This window comes from Akebia trifoliata, chromosome 3, assembly GCF_017979445.1.
Source record: "Akebia trifoliata isolate Shusen 1 chromosome 3, ASM1797944v1, whole genome shotgun sequence".
Lineage (NCBI taxonomy): Eukaryota > Viridiplantae > Streptophyta > Magnoliopsida > Ranunculales > Lardizabalaceae > Akebia > Akebia trifoliata.
This window is the reverse complement of record NC_141377.1, coordinates 43,349,413-43,367,302: the sequence shown is the minus strand read 5'-3', so window position 1 is coordinate 43,367,302 and position 17,890 is coordinate 43,349,413. Positions and strand designations below refer to the sequence as shown.

General features: G+C 32.4%; 1 protein-coding gene across 1 annotated transcript; it reads left to right on the top strand.

Moving 5' to 3' along the window:
- Positions 1-15,819: 15,819 nt before the first annotated feature.
- LOC147407167 (cyclin-dependent kinase inhibitor 1-like) lies at positions 15,820-17,587 on the top strand. The gene is made up of 4 exons (XM_086432821.1): positions 15,820-16,311; positions 16,426-16,475; positions 16,630-16,809; positions 16,895-17,587. Exons 1-4 carry the CDS (start codon positions 15,922-15,924, stop codon positions 16,962-16,964), a joined length of 690 nt encoding a protein of 229 aa, XP_086288947.1. The 5' UTR covers positions 15,820-15,921; the 3' UTR covers positions 16,965-17,587.
- Positions 17,588-17,890: the final 303 nt, after the last annotated feature.

The following is a 17,890-nucleotide window of genomic DNA, read 5'->3' as shown; positions in this document are numbered from 1 at the left end:
CACACCAATGTCCAAACGATGTCAATTTCAATGTTACTCCAGCACAACTCTCAACTCAAATTACTCACTCATCAATCTATTAGTGAACTATCTCTAGAGGTATGATGAAAGGATGTGATATTATTGGATTATTAGGTTAAAAGTAGAATCCAAACCATCCCTATTATTGCATAAATTTACAAAACTGATGAGTATGCAATTGGATTATTAGGTTACCAATATGGCTGTCAATTAATGGATCATATCCTAAATCTGATTCAATTTGAGAACTTGGGTCTGGATCAAGGCTTTGGGATATGATAAGGACTCGAGCCAATGTCCTAATCAAATAAAGGCCCAATTTAATAATATGAAAGAAATATATAATTATACTATATATTTATTTAAACACACAATGTATATGTATATATAATCTTATACAATATATTTTAGAAATAAAATTACTTAAAGGTCCCTGGCCGACGGTTTTCTTACTTAATAGTCCTTGAATTTTGGACAGTAGTTTGATAGTCCATTTAGTAAACTTTTTTTTTCTTAATGTTCCCTTGTTATTGTTGAGCTCACCTCTTTTTATTTATTATCTAGATGACCGCTTTTTATTGTTGAGTTCAATAATTTTTGTTGTTAACCTCGATAATTTTTAAATTACTGAACTCGATACTGTAAAACCCACCCATTTTTGTTTTTTATTTTTTAAGATTTTCCAACTAAAATACATAAAAAGATCGACTAAAAACTTGACTTAACAATTTGTTTAGATGAATTCAAACCAAAAGAATCATCTTTAATCAATTTTCATCCAAAAACGAAGTTTAAAAATTGAAAAAAAAAAATCCTAAACTCATCTTGAAAATGACTTTTTTTCTTATTTCTCAAATCTTAACGTCATAATGAAGTCTCCTAAACTCGATTGGGATGCCTAAAATCCAATATTTTGGATGAAAATTCTTAGTTAAAATGGTTAGTGCACATTTGACGTTGCAATCGTGAGAAATTTGAGGAGTGAGGTTCAGGGACTGATTGGAAGAAAAAAAAAATTGTACTAAATGGACTATTAAGAAAAACCCTAAAAGTTAGGGACTATTTAGGAAAAAATTCCTCCATCAGGGACCTTTAAGTAAAATTTTCTATATTTTAAGGTGATTTAGACATGCCCCACCCCCTTTCCATGTTTCCCCCCTCTCCCCCCTTGTGTTTTGAAACTAATGACATGACTCCCTTGACCTCAGTCTTCTAAGTAGATTGATAAAAAAAAGACTCAAATACCCTTAATTTCAAGCTCTACCTATATTTTTTTTCCTCAAAATTAGTCATTTTCAAGCTCTCCAATTTCTATGGTATATATACTCAACTTTTATTTCAATTCATTAATTTTCAACCTGAAACTAACCTTTTACAACAAAAAAATAAAACTCAGATTTTTCTATCCAAAATCCCATTGTTTTCAATTTCTCAAAAAAAAAAAAATTCTTTGTTTTTTTTTTCTTTTCAAAATCAATCAACTTCAAGCTCTTCATCTATTGTTTACTATCTTGCTTTTTTTTTTAGAAAACACTTTTTGTAAAGAAAGCTCTAGATTTTTCTACCTAATCTCATCATTTTTTTAAAAAACAATTAAAACTTTCTTTGAGACTTGAAGTAGATAAATCTTAAGATAGATTATGAAAATTAATTTTTATCCAAAGAGGTTGAAGATGACTGGTTTTGAGAAGAATATTTGGATTTTTTACTAGACGTTGAAGATAAGGGCATTTAAGTTTGTTCCCGTTAGTCTATTTAGAAGACTGAGGTCAAGGGATGCATGTCATCAGTTTCAAAACATAGGGGTGTATCTCTAATATTCAATAAAATGTGGGGTTCTATGACTAAATCATTCTATATTTTATCAAATAAGATTTGATGTTAGATTTATTTCGAAGATGGATGCAAAGTTTTTACACCGGCTGCCAATCTAATGCAATAATCCGCTTTTGTCCAGGCTTGGGATTGAAAACATAGAGCCAAGGAAACATTACATAGATGGAGTTTGCTATTAGTTATTAAAAAGTACATTGTGCTACCATCCATGCATATTAGTTCAAACTATTTGATGGGTTGGCCTCTTCTTTGACTAGTTATAATTTGAAAATTACTTTAGGAGTCTAATTCTTGAGTTCAAATCTCCTTTGTGGGGGCATCCTTAGGGATTTACCCCAAAAATTACCTCAATCTGGTTCTTTTTTAAGTTCTCATACTCTTAGTACTTAGCATTATCATTCAGAGCTTCTTTATGGTTGTTTTGTTGTTTTAACTTGGATAATTTCAACGTGTTATAACTTTGGCTAGTTATGTTTGTGAGACTGCCCGTAACCATGGTTGTTAAATCCATTTACATAAGGTGGCTTCGCCAATGATCCTCTTGTTTCCATTAGCTTTCTCACTCTCACTGCACCAACCCATCTTCCACCTATTAATTGCATATATGTTTGACAGTGTCACACAATTTCCAAGATTCTCTGGTTCAAAATAGGGTAAATGTGTTATGGCTTGTGGAGCCTAATAGTACTGTTAAAAAAGGAGCATTGCTTATAGTGGAAAATAGTATAATCTGTAACTATATTTTTTTCTTCATTGTGGAATAAGTGTTGTGGGAGATTTTTCAGATCTCCCACTCATCAAGATCTACACTAGAATTAATGCTTCTCTCCAATTATCTTTTAAGTTTTCAGTCATCTTCTCCGATGAACTTTCATTTTTTGGATTGTCTTCTCCCATCTTCACTTGAAAAAGATACAGTGTGGTGCTGGTCAGAGAGTTTCCAACAATCAAGTTAGTACTTGGTGATGGAACTTATGATATTTGAGTAGTCTTGTGTTGTATTTTTACAACTTAAGTAACTTTGTATAATTCTACCTCTTAAGTTATTAAGTAGATTGATCTATTGTAATTGGTTATGATAAAGTAGAGTTGACTTGTAGTGCCAAACCTATAATGAAATTGATTGGGAGTCGGCCAAGGGGGGTGAACCTTATTGAGTAATTGATAAGAGGGTCGGCCAATGTGATCAAACCTCATTGACTAATTGATAGTAGGGTCAACCAATATAGTTGAACTAACTTGTGGATTAAGTAGAGGAAGGCCTAACCACCTTGTGGGATCAAGTAGAGGGGACGGTCATGCAGGCCGAATCACCTTGTGTTTTTTAATTAGGTTTACGGGTTCAATCGGGTCAAAGTGTATCTGCTCGTCTTGATTAAGTAATTTTTCTAATCCCTAGAAAGGAAATATTTTTTATTCCTCCATCCATACATGCCAATCAAGAAATTACAGATGAGAGTTCAACACCAAATCTAATTATACATATCTATGCATTTGAAATCCCTCCTCAAAAGACTTGGATTTCGTGCTTGCTATGACAATCTTCGAGGAGTCGGGTCGAATACCTTGTGCTTGCATCTAACTGTAAGAACTTGTACCCTTAGACATTCCATATAGAAGGCACGAATCACAGTCCATGTGACAGATTTGGTTGAAGCAATTTATCGGACACAATATGGGCAAAGGTCAAATCGTTGCAGTCAAAGTAGAATTGAATAAATTTGGCATCCATGAATGTGGATTGAAATTCTTATTCAACCCATGGATTGACATCCAAGAAGATGGTTCAGCTGGGAAGAAGAGATGATTCTCTATGGGATTTGGATAACAATGACATTCCTCGATGAGAGACCCATCTTCTCATCTCATTTAAAATCTCTCAATGGTTCAACACTGGGGTATGTTTGATTGCACGGAAAATCAAAATTCATGGAAATATGGTGGTGGAAAAATAGAAAGAATGGAAAAGCTAAATCCATTGTTTGATCCTTCTTTGGGTAAAAAAAAAAGAAGAAGAAGAAGATCTGGAAAAAAAAAAAAAAATTTAGGGAAGAAAAATATGGAAGGATTTTATTTTTACACCCATATGGATAAGTGAAGTGAAATCCATATTTTGGTGGACTTTTTGATTAGGGTGAAAAATCAATTTCCATGAAAATATACAATCAAACACATGAAAAATATCATTTTCCTTCGAAATTGATTTTTCACCATATTGTCATGTGCAATTAAACATGTCTTAAATGCTCAAGCTTCCCCTATTTTAAATTTCTCAAGCACTGTTGAAAAAAAAATGGCGGGAGTTTACCGTTGACGAAGGGTAAGAGGAAAATTTAGACATACCCCTCTGAGTTTTGGTGAATATTTGAGATACCCTTGTGTATTTATACTGATGAATAATGGTCTTCTGAACTTAAATCTCTCTCATCTTCAATATTTTCAATCTGTAAGGTCAATGACCGATGAATTTGGTGAACTGCTATTGGCACTCCAACTTTTACTTATTACACCCCTATTTCTTAAATTATTTCTCTCGTGTCTCACCTCAATTATAAATTAAAACATACCATTTAATCGTTACCAAGGTTTGGCTCAAATTATTATCTTATCATTTGAAAACATTATAACACTTATTCAAACAATTTCATGAATTATTATCTCAACATTGGAAAACATTGTAACACACATATACAATCTTAAAGCCAAAAAATAAAAATCAAGTAATAAAAACGAAACAAAGTTTCTATTGGCACCCCAACTTTAACATTTTCTCAACCATATACTTATCTTCTTTGTTTTTAAATTCAACCTTGTTTCATTTCGCAGGTTTTATTTATTTTCTGCTTGTAGTTTTATTTTATTTTTGGCTAATTAAGTTATATTGTTCTTCTTGTTAATTTAAAAGATGAATAAATAGTAAAAGTTGAGTTAAAAATCAAATAAAAACAAGTGAGGATCTTTTCACCAAAACCCTCAGTTGAAGATGAAGGGATTTTTGGTGGGGAAAATAAAAATCAAAGATAATATTTTTGGCAAGAGGACTTAAGACAGATCATTTCAATCATTTTTAGTTTGTCTAACATAGCAGACCACGGTGAATATACAGAGGTGTGTTGTCATTTTGAAAATGTGGAGATAGCTAAAAAATAATAATTCTTTTTATTTATCTATTCATTTTTTCATCTTTTCGTTTGGACTATATACGTGAGCTCATAATTCATTAGTGGCAACTCAACAATTAATCAAACATTCAGTTAGATTGAAGCTAGAAATAAGAATATGATTCATATATCATAGTCTAAGGAACCTTTCGGGTACTTGATCTTCAACTTAATTTACATGTAGAAGATATCGAAGTTGTCTAGTGAAGGAAAGTCTTAAATTGTTCTATTTTAAATTCTGATAATAAATGAACTCTCTTTCACACTCATGATTCATGAGTGAACCATATTTGCAACAACAACAACAACAACCAAAAAAAAAAAAATTGAATTAGTTTTAGAGGCCAAAGGATTATCGTGATTTGGGCAATTATTTAAGAATTCATTCATTCATTGTGTCGTATGCTTTCTGATTGAGGGATGAGTATTTTTCCATTTACAATATGAGTCATAATAACATGACTCGCCAAGTGGCATACTTAATCAACTCCCTGACATGGACAAGCTCAGGAATAGTAGATTTGTACGCTTTGGGATACACAACTCCCTCAGGATACGCTTTTTATGGGTAAGTACAATTGTGTATCTCAAGACGTACATATGTACGGTTCTCAAACTTGTCAAGTCAGGAGTCGATTGAATATGCCACCTAACGAGTCATATTATCACGACTCTTTACAATATATATATATATAAAACTTATAAAAGTGGGTTCCAAAACATAAAACAAGGAGACATCATGATTCTATCTCGTTATCCCCCCGTCTCGTCTTCATCAAAAAAGGGTTCATTCTCTTGGATCCATCTTACCCATATTTTTTCACACTTATTCACCTATTAAAATATAACCCTTACTAAGTACCCCTGACAACGACAAAACCACATGATAAAAAATAATCATCATTTCAAGTATTTTACCAAAATACTTTCAATGTCAACAATCTTTCTAGTCATTGATCTCTTTTACATTTTTTTTATTTTATCTTATGCTAATCAAGTAAGGGATTATATTCAAAGAGAAAAAGAAAAAGAAATAGTGTGCAAAGGAAATCTTTTTTACATAAATATATACAAGATTGGATATAGGTGGGAGTAAGAATGCATATGCACTTCCTATTACTGAATGTTTGTACTCCTAGTGGATTAATCTACATGGATAACATATTCATGCTTTGATTTTTTTCTCAACATGAAGATCATGTCACCAAAAAACAATATAATATTCTATCATCGGTAATCATATTTAAAAAAGAGTCGTGATGAATACACGTAGTTTTGGGTATGCGGTTAGCGTGGCAAAGGCACATAATCATAGATCTTTTTCTTCGGGATATACAAGAAAAAAAAGATCTACGGTTCTATACCCTTACCACGTATCTAGAACCGCTTGCATTCATCGTTGTTCTTACAAAAATTATCCTAAATTAATAGTTTAGATGAACAATATTCTAAAAAGAACATGCAGTATATATAGCAATCATTAGTGATTCGAATAGTTGAATATCATTGGTCTGGAGAAAACTAATTGTTTTTGACAAATTACCAGATTTTAAAATAGAGTTAAAAAGGGTTCAATGTAACTTGAAAAGTGTAAGAAAAGAGTTGGCCTAGCTATTCTGACTTACATAGAAAAGCTAGGGTCTTTCTTAAGAAAATGAGGGACTACCAGTCCATGATTGAAATGTAGGGACTTATTATAAGCAAACCACTTCAACAACCACCCTTGTTCTCCAAGTCATGAATCATACTGCCTTGAATTCCGTGTTAACTTTATCGTTGTATGGTGGAAACATAAAAGCGGCCAACTCGAACTTTTAAAAAGCTCATTAAACTTTAGTAGAAAGAGAAGGAAAATTTTGTCCAAAGGTTCTCTATCATTATAATCTATAATTTTTAAAGTCTCTCATTTCTGAGGCCTCTTCTTTGATCATCTCGAACTGAACCTACCCTACCAGTGCTGTTTATCTCTCTCTCTCTCTCTCTCTCTCTCTCTCTCTCACATAGACCATTGCATGACATGGGTCAATGAATCCTATCCCTTGACTCTAAGAATGACTCATGAAAAAAATACATGATCTCAACTCTTTAAATGCAAAATCCAATGATTGAAATTTATCATCGGGATAAGTATCTCCGAGATTTACATTATCAAGATACTTATAAATCTCAACTATTGGATTTTGTGTTTCAAGAGTTGGGATCATAAGTTTTTTTCATGACTCATTCTTAGGAGCCAACAGATCCCAACCCTTAATTATATTGGTATTTGGTCCTGTTAAGAATCATAAAATAAAAGGGAGAATCTAAAGTTTCAATGGTGTGAACCACAGACATTATACATCTAGAAAATATGGACAACCATCATTATCACACTTTCTAATTGGCTTGGAGACAGTGAATGATTCAATTGGCACAATTTTTTTTAAACCTATTTTTTAATATTCATTTATTTATGCCATTTATAAGGGAAGGACTATCATTATAGGTACCAAGGTTTTAAGAAATAATGCTTATATTCATCTTTTGGTTATTGTTTGCTTATGATTTAAATAAATCAATTTATACAAGTTGTTATTAAAATATTGAATTGAGTTTTTAAACTCTTTCCAAAGGGGATTTTTATGATTTGAGACAATGAACCAGAGATGTTAATGACCCAAGCAATTTAATTGACCTAAGTACATGAATCAAGGTTAGCATTTGTATTTGTTCTGAGACAAAAGTTCATTCATAAATCATAGGTGAATGAATTTGACTATAAATACGTATATAATACTCCTAATTTTGAAATTGTGAGATATGTATCAATTAATAGTGATTCATTGTCCTAAGTACATCTCCACCCAATATATATATATATATATATACAGGAAATGTTCAGCACCCAACATTTTGCCCAACATGTTTTGTCCTACATGGGTTAGTAGTTTTGGAATGGGCTGATTTTTTATGAGGATGATCTCTATGGTGAGGAGATCATCCTCACAAAAAATCAGCCCATTCCAAAACTTCTAACCCCATATTTACAAGTTGAAAAATCGTGGACCGTCCATTTTTGTAAACCATTTGTAATGGGGTAAGAAGTTTTGGAATGGGCTGATTTTTGGTGAGGATGATCTCCTCACCATAGAGATCATCCTCACCAAAAATCAGCCTATTCCAAAACTTCTAACCCATGTAGGACAAAACATGTTGGGCAAAATGTTGAATGCCGAACGGATGTATCTCATAACTCCAATGTTTTTGGTAACACACATAGCTCACGTCTAATTTCCTCTCCATAGTTTTGTGAGAACTTACTTTTTGCATCTTATTTGTAGATATCCTAAAGAGGAAAGGTACATGTTCTTACCAAATAATACAAACTTATATAGAGAAACATGATTGAGTCCAAATTAAGTTAAATCTCGATGATAATGTTGTTGTGTTCCCTTACACAAATCAGAGGCTCCAATTATTTTCAAAAAGTGTTTATGTGCCTCTAATTCATCAAGTTGATTTGATTAGTGATCATTATTCTTTGTTTGTTTTCTTACAAACAAATTCAGTTTTAGGTTTTGTTTACGAACAATTATTATACTTTGGTTATCCAAAAAACTAAAATGGTCTCAGCTAAATGAATTTTATTCTTTCATTCACTTTTGTATTGAGCTACATCTCTATTATTATTGAAAATGTGCTCATACCCACTTTCACTACATATATTTTTTCAGAATAGTTATTTTATATTCTTTTACTTCTTTGCCGTCAAATCTTTAATTGCCCCTGCCTATTGAGTTATGCATGTAATTTTGTCTTTCTTAAGGTTTTAAAGCTCTTCTCAAACACAAAATTGTCATACAAAAAATCACTGCAAAACTTTGTGGAATTTTACTACATAAAGGATTTTGATCACAAAAAATTTGTGCCTAACTTAATTAGGATTTTATTTTGCATAGTATCAAGCAGGGTAAGTAAACCGGCAAATCTATTTGGAAATGGAGCTGTTTCATCATGGAATTTGATTTTGTACTAATTATGGCTTAGTTATCTGTCAATTATGAAATGGTATGAAAAATCATTTTGTCCACTATTCAAAAGTTGGAAACTTAAGTCCAAGTCTCAATCCAGACCAACTCACCGAGTCTAATTGGGATTCTCCTGTCGGGATACAGAAAACCCAAATGATTTGCACTTGACCTAATTTATAATTGTAAAAAATAATTAGAAATGAGGGAGAATATGGATGCAGGATATTACAATAACAATTTTTTTTTTTATATCTGGGTATCCCTGTAGACAGTGGAACGGACCCGTATCTAGGCTTTGCCCAATCTACAAGACCATGTCTTATCCAAAAACTTGTCCCGGCACGTGCAACACTATCACACACATCAGATAAGTGAGGGTGTGCCTTTGCGGGTGGTCCCTAAGGAATTAATACTCATATTGAGTATCAAACTCCTGCTTATCTAATTGAAATTGTCATTGAGACAAGACTAGATTGGAATGCAATTTCTTTTTAAATATGATTTGTGGTAAAAATCGCAAGTGCTCAAAAATGATTTTGAATAAAAAGATTCACTGTTAAATTTTGCTATTTTTTAGCACATTTCTAGTCTCCATACTAGAAAAACTATTATAATCCTATATGAGAATCAAATTTTTAGCTACAAAGAAACTCACTTCTTGTTCAATGTGGGGATTAAACGTAAGACGAAAAAAGAGATGCAGGAATTTTTTCTTTAATATGAAAATTTTGAAGTTTCACAAACTAGAAAATTGTTTCTAAAAGATAAAACAAGGATTGTAGCTTTTTTATTTATTTGAATATAAATAATCTACCAAATTCGACCAAACCTCAACTTGACTTGCACATGACGCCAACTTTATTTAATTTGAACTTGACCTAACTCATCAAGTAGACATCATTCCAATCCTAATTAGATTTAATTCAGACAAAAGTGTTCGAGTGAGACTTGAAGGTAAACTAGTGGACAACACTACACTATGAAGAGAATAATCTTAAGAGCACTGCTATTGGCACCCCAACTTTTACTTATTATACTCCAATTACAAATAAAGAAAATATAGAAATGGTTCAGAATAAGTAAAAGTTGGGGTGTCAATAAAAGCTCTCTCATTTTATTTTGCTACATTTCTATTTTTTGAATTTAAGATTTTATGAGCCTAATCATAATTGTAAACAACTACTAAAGTTGTTTGAACGAGTGTTGTAATGTTGAGATAATAATCTGAGCCAAACCTTTGTAATGTTTGAATGGCGTCTTTTAATCTTTAATTGGGATGTGACAATTAATTTAAGAAATTGGGGTGTAATAAGTAAAAGTTAGGGTGCTAAAAGCAGTTCTTTAATTTAAATGTGCCCATTTTTTCAATCTACTTTCAAACTGATATTATGTTGTTAGTATCCAATTCGTGTGGCCCTTTGACCTATACCCTTTTAGTAACTTTACTTGCATAAGGATTCTATATGTTAAAGATGTCAATATTAAAGGTTGATTCTCAATATCGTTAGAATTAGAAATATACTCTTTAAGTTTTAATTGAAAACTTTGATGGATAAAAATCTTACTAAGAAAGGATCTCGAGGCTCTCTATCTCCATATCTTACTAAGAAAGGATCTCTAGGCTCTCTATCTCCATCTATATAAGATGATCAGTATCCCATAATAGCAATAGGAGAATGAGATGCACAAATAATATTCATAGGATTCTGAACGTAATGATCTCCATCAATCACTAGAATCCTAGTCGATCCAAATAGAGAGGAGAGAAAATGTGAGTTTGAAAATTGAATAACTCGGATTTGGGGATTTGCTCACTTCAATTTGTTGCGAAAGACACACTTCCAACATAAATCTTGGATCAACATTTTAATTTATGGTACAAGATAAGTATTCTTGATCTATTGGAAATTATAAAATATTAATTATGTTGAAAGATTTTATATGTTTAAAATCTAACATATACTTCCGAAATACCCTCCTCTATATATATATTCTTCCATGAACATATCACAAGATCCCAAACACCAAGTCATTAATACTTAAAAAGACTGGCATGTTTGAAAGGAATATTGGTGAGGGTCAGCTGCTCAATCACCTTTGCTTTTTTATGTTTCACCTTTGATCTTTATGGACAAATAAACTAGAGAAAAAGTGCCTTTAAATAAAGCTCCTTATCAGGCCATGCAAGGGTTGGTGGGAGGTCACAGCTTGTCACTGTAGTCCCACCGTAAGAAATTCCTGTGAGGTCATGAATTGAGGAAAGAAAAATATGTTATTTATGACAAATTTCGTGGATATTTCTTTGCACTACATTCTTGAACTATAAAAAGGGGAAGGATTATGTCAAGCTGGTTGTCGATATAAAAGCTTTGCCACTTTTTCATATGGAAGGATCTTGAACGTCATTTTATTATACTTTAAGCTGTTCTATCTGACTTTTTACAACACTGTGATGACATGGCAGTGCTGTACGAACCATAATGCTTTCACATGTATCTCGAGGAAAAATATCAATGGTTCTCCACAACTCCACATCAGCCCATTAGTGTGTGGAGTGAATGATATGATGACATATGAGACAAAAATCCATCATCCAAATCGAGACCATGGCTTGTCATTCAATGCTAATCATCTAGAAAGAATCATCATAGAGCTTCAAATTAATAGATATACATTGTTAGAGAACTGGATGCAATATATCATGATACATGAGATGTATTATATCATATTAATGCATCTTATCTCAAAAGGAATGGAATTTTGGACAATAATATATGTAGCAATATCAATTAGGATATTTTACAATAATAAGTTCGATTGCTGATTTTTAAATTCAACCTGATAGGGAAACTCAAAACTCACTGACATGGCATGGGCAAAAAATTGTAGATTTTTTCCCTCGGGATACACAACCAACATGATCAACCTGCCATCTACAATTGTGTATCCTGAGTAACAGAATCTACGATTCTTTGAGTATGACACATCGGTGAGTTTTTTATTCTGACAGTCAAATTGAGCTAAAAAAATCATTAATCATTAAGTTCTAATAAATTATAATATTTCTATTAGACTAGTTTTCTTATCTTGATTGATGCAATCCCTATCCTATCAAGATTCATGTAACAATAATCCAAGAATACTCAATATATTGGTTTCCACACACATAAATAGCGTTAAGATAGAGAGATCATTCCCATTAGAAAGATAGAGATAGAGAAGACGAAGAAAAAGTTGACAAGATAAAGGAATAATCAAACATAAATAATGAGTTTTGAAAGAGGATGGAACCTAATAAAAAAATAGGGATAAGAAATTACTAAGGATAAACTGACGCTCTAAAATCAAACGCTCTTTGTACATTCTTGACGTGGCAGTGATAGAACCACAAAACTTTTTCCTTGTGTATCTCAAAGACAAAGATTAATGGTTCTATCACTGCCACATCGGGGAACGTATAAAGAGCTTCAGGTTTTAAAGTGTCAGATTATCACAACTCATAAGAAATTCATATGTAAGAGAAGAGTTAATATATTGGGAACATTACTTAAAGGACCTGGCGGAGGGATTTCTTTCTAAATAGTTCCTTACTTGATAGTCTATTTAGTAAACTTTTTATTTCTTAACGGTTCCTCAAATTTATCTCACCTTTAATGTTCTTGAAATACTCAAAATTCCCTTTTTCTCATCCTCTTCACATACTTAGTTTTTCCAAAAATGATTGATATCATGTCTAAAGATATTTTTTAATCCTAAATGATGAATGATAATGATATACTTCTAACAAAAATGAAGAATGAGATTGAGATTCCAAAATTTTTATTTATTGTCGAGTTTAAGATTTTTCATTGTTGAATTCAACAATTTTTAAAAAATGTCAAACATGGGAACACAAATGTTAAAATATTCGACCTTGATAAAACTCACATGTTTTTCATTTTTTGAGTTTTTTCAACTAAAATACATAGAAATATCAATTAAATTTTTTGATATAGTCACTTGTGCAGATGATTCAAACCAAAAGAAACCATTCATAATCAATTTTCATCCAAAAACGAAGCAAAAAAATTGAAAATAAATAAATATATATATATATATATATATAGGGAAATGTTCAGCACCCTAAGTTTTACCACACACTTTAACAAACGTTTTTTGTCCTACATGGGTTAGAAGTTTTGGAATGGGCTGATTTTTGGTGAGGATGATTTCTATGATTAGAAGATCATCCTCCCCAAAAATCAGCCCATTCCGAAATGTTTAGCCCCATGTTTACACGTTGAAAAATCATGGATCGTTCATTTTTTATAAACCATTTTTGATGGGGTTAGAAGTTTTGGAATGGGCTGATTTTTGGTGAGGATGATCTCTACACCATAGAGATCATCCTCACCAAAAATCAGCCCATTCCAAAACTTCTAACCCATGTAAGACAAAACACGTTTGTTAAAGTGTGTGGTAAAACTTAGGGTGCTGAACGGGACCCATATATATATATATATATATATATATATATATATATATAGGGAAATGTTCAGCAACAAACATTTTGACAAACATTTTGGCAAAACATTTTTCAAAACATGGGTTAGAGGTTTTGGAATGGGCTGATTTTTGGTGAGGATGATCTCTACGGTGAGGAGATCATCATCACCAAAAATCAGCCCATTCCAAAACTTCTAACCCCATCAAAAATGGTTTATAAAAAATGGACGGTCCACGATTTTTTAACTTGTAAACTGGGGCTAGAAGTTTTGGAAAGGGCTGATTTTTGGTGAGGATGATCTCCTCACCGTAGAGATCATCCTCACCAAAAATCAGCCCATTCCAAAACCTCTAACCCATGTTTTGAAAAATGTTTTGCCAAAATGTTTGTCAAAATGTTTGTTGCTGAACGGGACCCATATATATATATATATATTAAAGGGATAAAAAAATATATAATAAAGTTAGAGGGGGCATCCTCTTTCAAATTAAGAGGGTAAAAGTAGAAAAAATAGAATTGGAGGGGTATTATTAAAAAAATTAGATTAAAGGGTAAAAGACAAAAAATTATAGCTTGATGGGAGATTTAACCGACAAAACTGTTGATGATGGAATGTTTGTGTCACACAGAACTATTACAACTCAGTTGTGTTTTATTATGTAGATACTAATTACTATTGTTTAAGACCTTATTATTTAGGTGTATATGTATATATTAATAAATAATTTTAAACCGATTTAAGTATTTTCATTATAGATGTCATGGCTCAAATGAATCAACCCCATTTCAACAGGATCGAGGGCTCCAAGAAAGACTAGATACTAGGTTTTAAATCATACATAACATATGATATGATACTTTGTTATCTTGGGATTAGACCAAGCTAGCCCAGGAATTTTGTGTATGTACATAATTTTAAGAGTCCTTGGTCTGTCTGTGGTTGATGTGGCAAGGGCATGGAACCATATAGATCTTTTTCTTCAGGATATACAAGAAAAAAAGATCTATGGTTATGAGCACTTGGCATGTTAACCACATACGGATTACATTTGTTTTAGTGAGTCATTTTATCATTAGTCTAATTTTAATGCTTTGGATCAATTTTATATCAAATGGATTTCTTATGCAATGAATGTCCCCGTATCCGTTATAACTAGCAAGCTACCCTACCTAGGGTAGTTAATAGATAGGAGGTTGGATTTGGGTCGGTCTTGGATGAGTCTTAACCCAATCCTAAAGAGGTGGGTTGTAACTTTTATGTATATATAAAAGTTGCCTAAGCCGATTGAGTTTAATTTATTTTCAAATTTTACAAAAATATTAAATTCATGCATTTTTTGAAGTCCTTTAATATTAATTTATCAAAATAAGGATCCTATATCTTCTATAGTTGAAAAAAAAGAAGATTAGAAATGAAAATAAATTTATTATTTTATTATCAATTCTAAATATTTATTATAAAATCATAATTCTAATTACATATAACTTACATATATGCAATATAATAGTGACTATTTTTTCCTACAGGTTAAACCACAATTTACCACTTTAATCCTACTCACAAGTTAAGTCCTTGCTAACCTTTGATGCATCATAAGTGCGAGTTAGCTTAGTTTGTAAAGTCTTTCGGTGATGATATCAAAGATTTGGATTCACGTGAACAAGTTTCGGAACCATAAATTTGTATGGCTTAGGATACACTTTTTTATGAGGAAGTGCAATTGTGTATCCCGAGGCATATAGATCTTCAATTCTTGACTTGTCATGTCAAGGAGTCGATTAAGTATGACACCTGCGGAGTCATATTATCACAACTAAAAAAATTGATGTATCCCAACAAAGCTGATTTTCACATGTTAAAATCGCGTAAGATCAAATTATAAAGCCACGTGGCAGTTATACATTAACCAAGAGATAGGCCTGGCAATGGGTCAGATTTTATCTGATAACTGATATGTTCTGATCCAAAATAAATAGGATTCGGATCAAAAGTTTGGATTTTCGGATCAAATTTGATTTAAGAATAGCAGATCCAATAAATTTTTGAATTGATTCCAATTGGATCGGATCGGATCTGAATTATATACTAAGAAATTCTACACCGATCCGATCCATTGCGAGCCGCCCAGCTCAACGGGAAGGGATAGGCCTATTCCTCAATTCAGTCCATTGTTTGATCCATATAAGAGGCGCCGTCAAAAATCCATTCAGGTTTTCCGTTACCGTTAATAAACACTAAGGACCATATAATAAATGAGAGTCGTGCTGGGGTGACACGAAACGTTTGTGTCATTCCAGCATTTTCCACTAAATAACTATATATAAATTACAAATCAAAACCCGAAACGTGTTGAACGGAATCCCACTATCGTCTTCTCTCTCTCTCTCTCGAACATCCGGAAAAAACATGACAGAAAAATCTCTAAGTGGAAGCAGAGGTTTCCACACAGAGATAGGGAACTATATTAGGAAATACAAAGGAATGGGTGAAGTTACAGTGATGGAGGTGGCACAAGTGGGTGTGAAAACGAGAGCTCAAACCCTAGCCATGGCGGCAGCGAGCACCAGCACAACAACTAAGAGAAGGAAGATCAGTTCTGAAGAATTACAATTTGGTTCTTCTTATGTTCAGATCCGAAGTCGTCATCGACTACTAATTACGCCCGAGAATTTGATTGTACCTGCGAATTATGGTCCAATGATCTCGTCTAATCTGTGCTCGAGTCCTAATTCTGATCTTGTTCGATCGAGCGAGCTTTTGAACGAAAGGTTGAGGAGATCGGTGGTAGATCTGGAGGTAAAAATTGAAATTTGATTGGAAATTAAGTTCGTTTTTGTTTCAATTTCATCGAATTTTTGTTTCTTTTTCCCAAATTGACTCAATTATTCTCTTTGAATCTATTTGATACAGGAAGATGGTTTTGAAGGATCAAACTCAACCAAGTTGTTCAACAGAAAAAGGTTTTAATTATTATGTTTCTTCATTTATATCAAAATTAAAAAGCAAGAATCAATTTCTCTTCCGTTTCTTCTTCTCCATCATCTCTTCGTCTCCCTCAGGTCCTTATATACAATGTTCAATTATTTCTCACATTATTTTTCGTCATTCTTTCAGGAGAGAGACGTCTCCATCAAGTGATCACTTCGAATCGGACGATCTGGACTCGACAGAAAAGAGGCCAATTGAGGCGAATTCTCACCACAAGTCAGCAAAGGAGAAGATGCCATCAGAGGAAGAGATCGACAAATTTTTCTCAGTTGCAGAGAAATATGAGAAAAAACGATTTTCTGAGAAGTAAGTTTTCATGAAAAACGATTTTCGTCTCCCAAACTCACTTTAGCTGAAAATAAACTTTTTTTTTTTTTTTTCTCGCTCACAGGTATAACTATGATATAGTAAAGGACGTTCCCTTGGAGGGTCGTTACGAGTGGGTTCGTCTAAACCCTTGAAGAAGAAAAAAACACACATAAGAAAGCCAAAGGGGCTTTTTCAAAATTATTATCAAGTATTCTCTCTCTCTCTCTCTCTCTGGTTTTTGTTTTTCTGTATATCTCTCTATGTCAATCTCTTCTCTGTATTAAAGAAGCTTTGTTTGTTTGTACAATGTACGGAGAACCTCCTGCAAATGCATTTAGGGTTGAAGAGCGGTTAGAATAGAACTTGTAATTTCAGCCCTAAATTTGTTGTTCTTGATCTTCGCTGGTAGAGTAATATTTAGGGCTTTAGCTTATTTTAGAATATTCTCTGAAGGAGTGTTGGCGTTCTCGTTTGGTGGATTCTTTTCTGCAGCAACGTCAGCCTTAATTTCTAAGACGGCAAATTAAGGTCACATCACTCAAATAGCAACACTACCAACATTTCCCTTTCGGACAAAAAAAAAACACAACGCAAAGCCCATTTTCTTCTTGGCTCCTTTGACATATAATTTTCATAGTAAATAACGTCCTTTTTGTCCATTTGGGAATGGATTTTTCTTAGGCACTGCTTGTTACACAACAAATCTTTTGTATTTGCCAATGATATGCAAATGTTTTGATTGCTTGGTAGCTATCAAAAAAATCTCTTTGTGAAATCGTATTCTGTGTCTGTTTGATATTTGTAATATAAAAATTTTGTATCCATTTCTTGTCAAAATAAAATGTGAAAATAATTTTAACTTATTTGTACTAAAGGTATTACAAAAATACTTTTAGTTAGATTTACAAAACAAAAAAAAAAAAAAAATGTATATGAATTTACAAAAATTCCCCTATGATGAAGAATATTTTGATAATAATATTGATGAGGGGTATTCTCATAATTTTATATACACTTAAATGTATCTTTGATGAGATTTATTTTTTGTGAATAAATATCCATGATATCTTAACAAGTA

Bases quoted from the DNA above. Each gene is read 5' to 3' on its own strand.
- LOC147407167 (XM_086432821.1), top strand. From the start codon at position 15,922: ATGACAGAAAAATCTCTAAGTGGAAGCAGAGGTTTCCACACAGAGATA. The intron at 16,312-16,425 runs GTAAAAATTGAA...TATTTGATACAG, and splicing joins GATCGGTGGTAGATCTGGAG to GAAGATGGTTTTGAAGGATC. The intron at 16,810-16,894 runs GTAAGTTTTCAT...TCTCGCTCACAG, and splicing joins AAAAAACGATTTTCTGAGAA to GTATAACTATGATATAGTAA.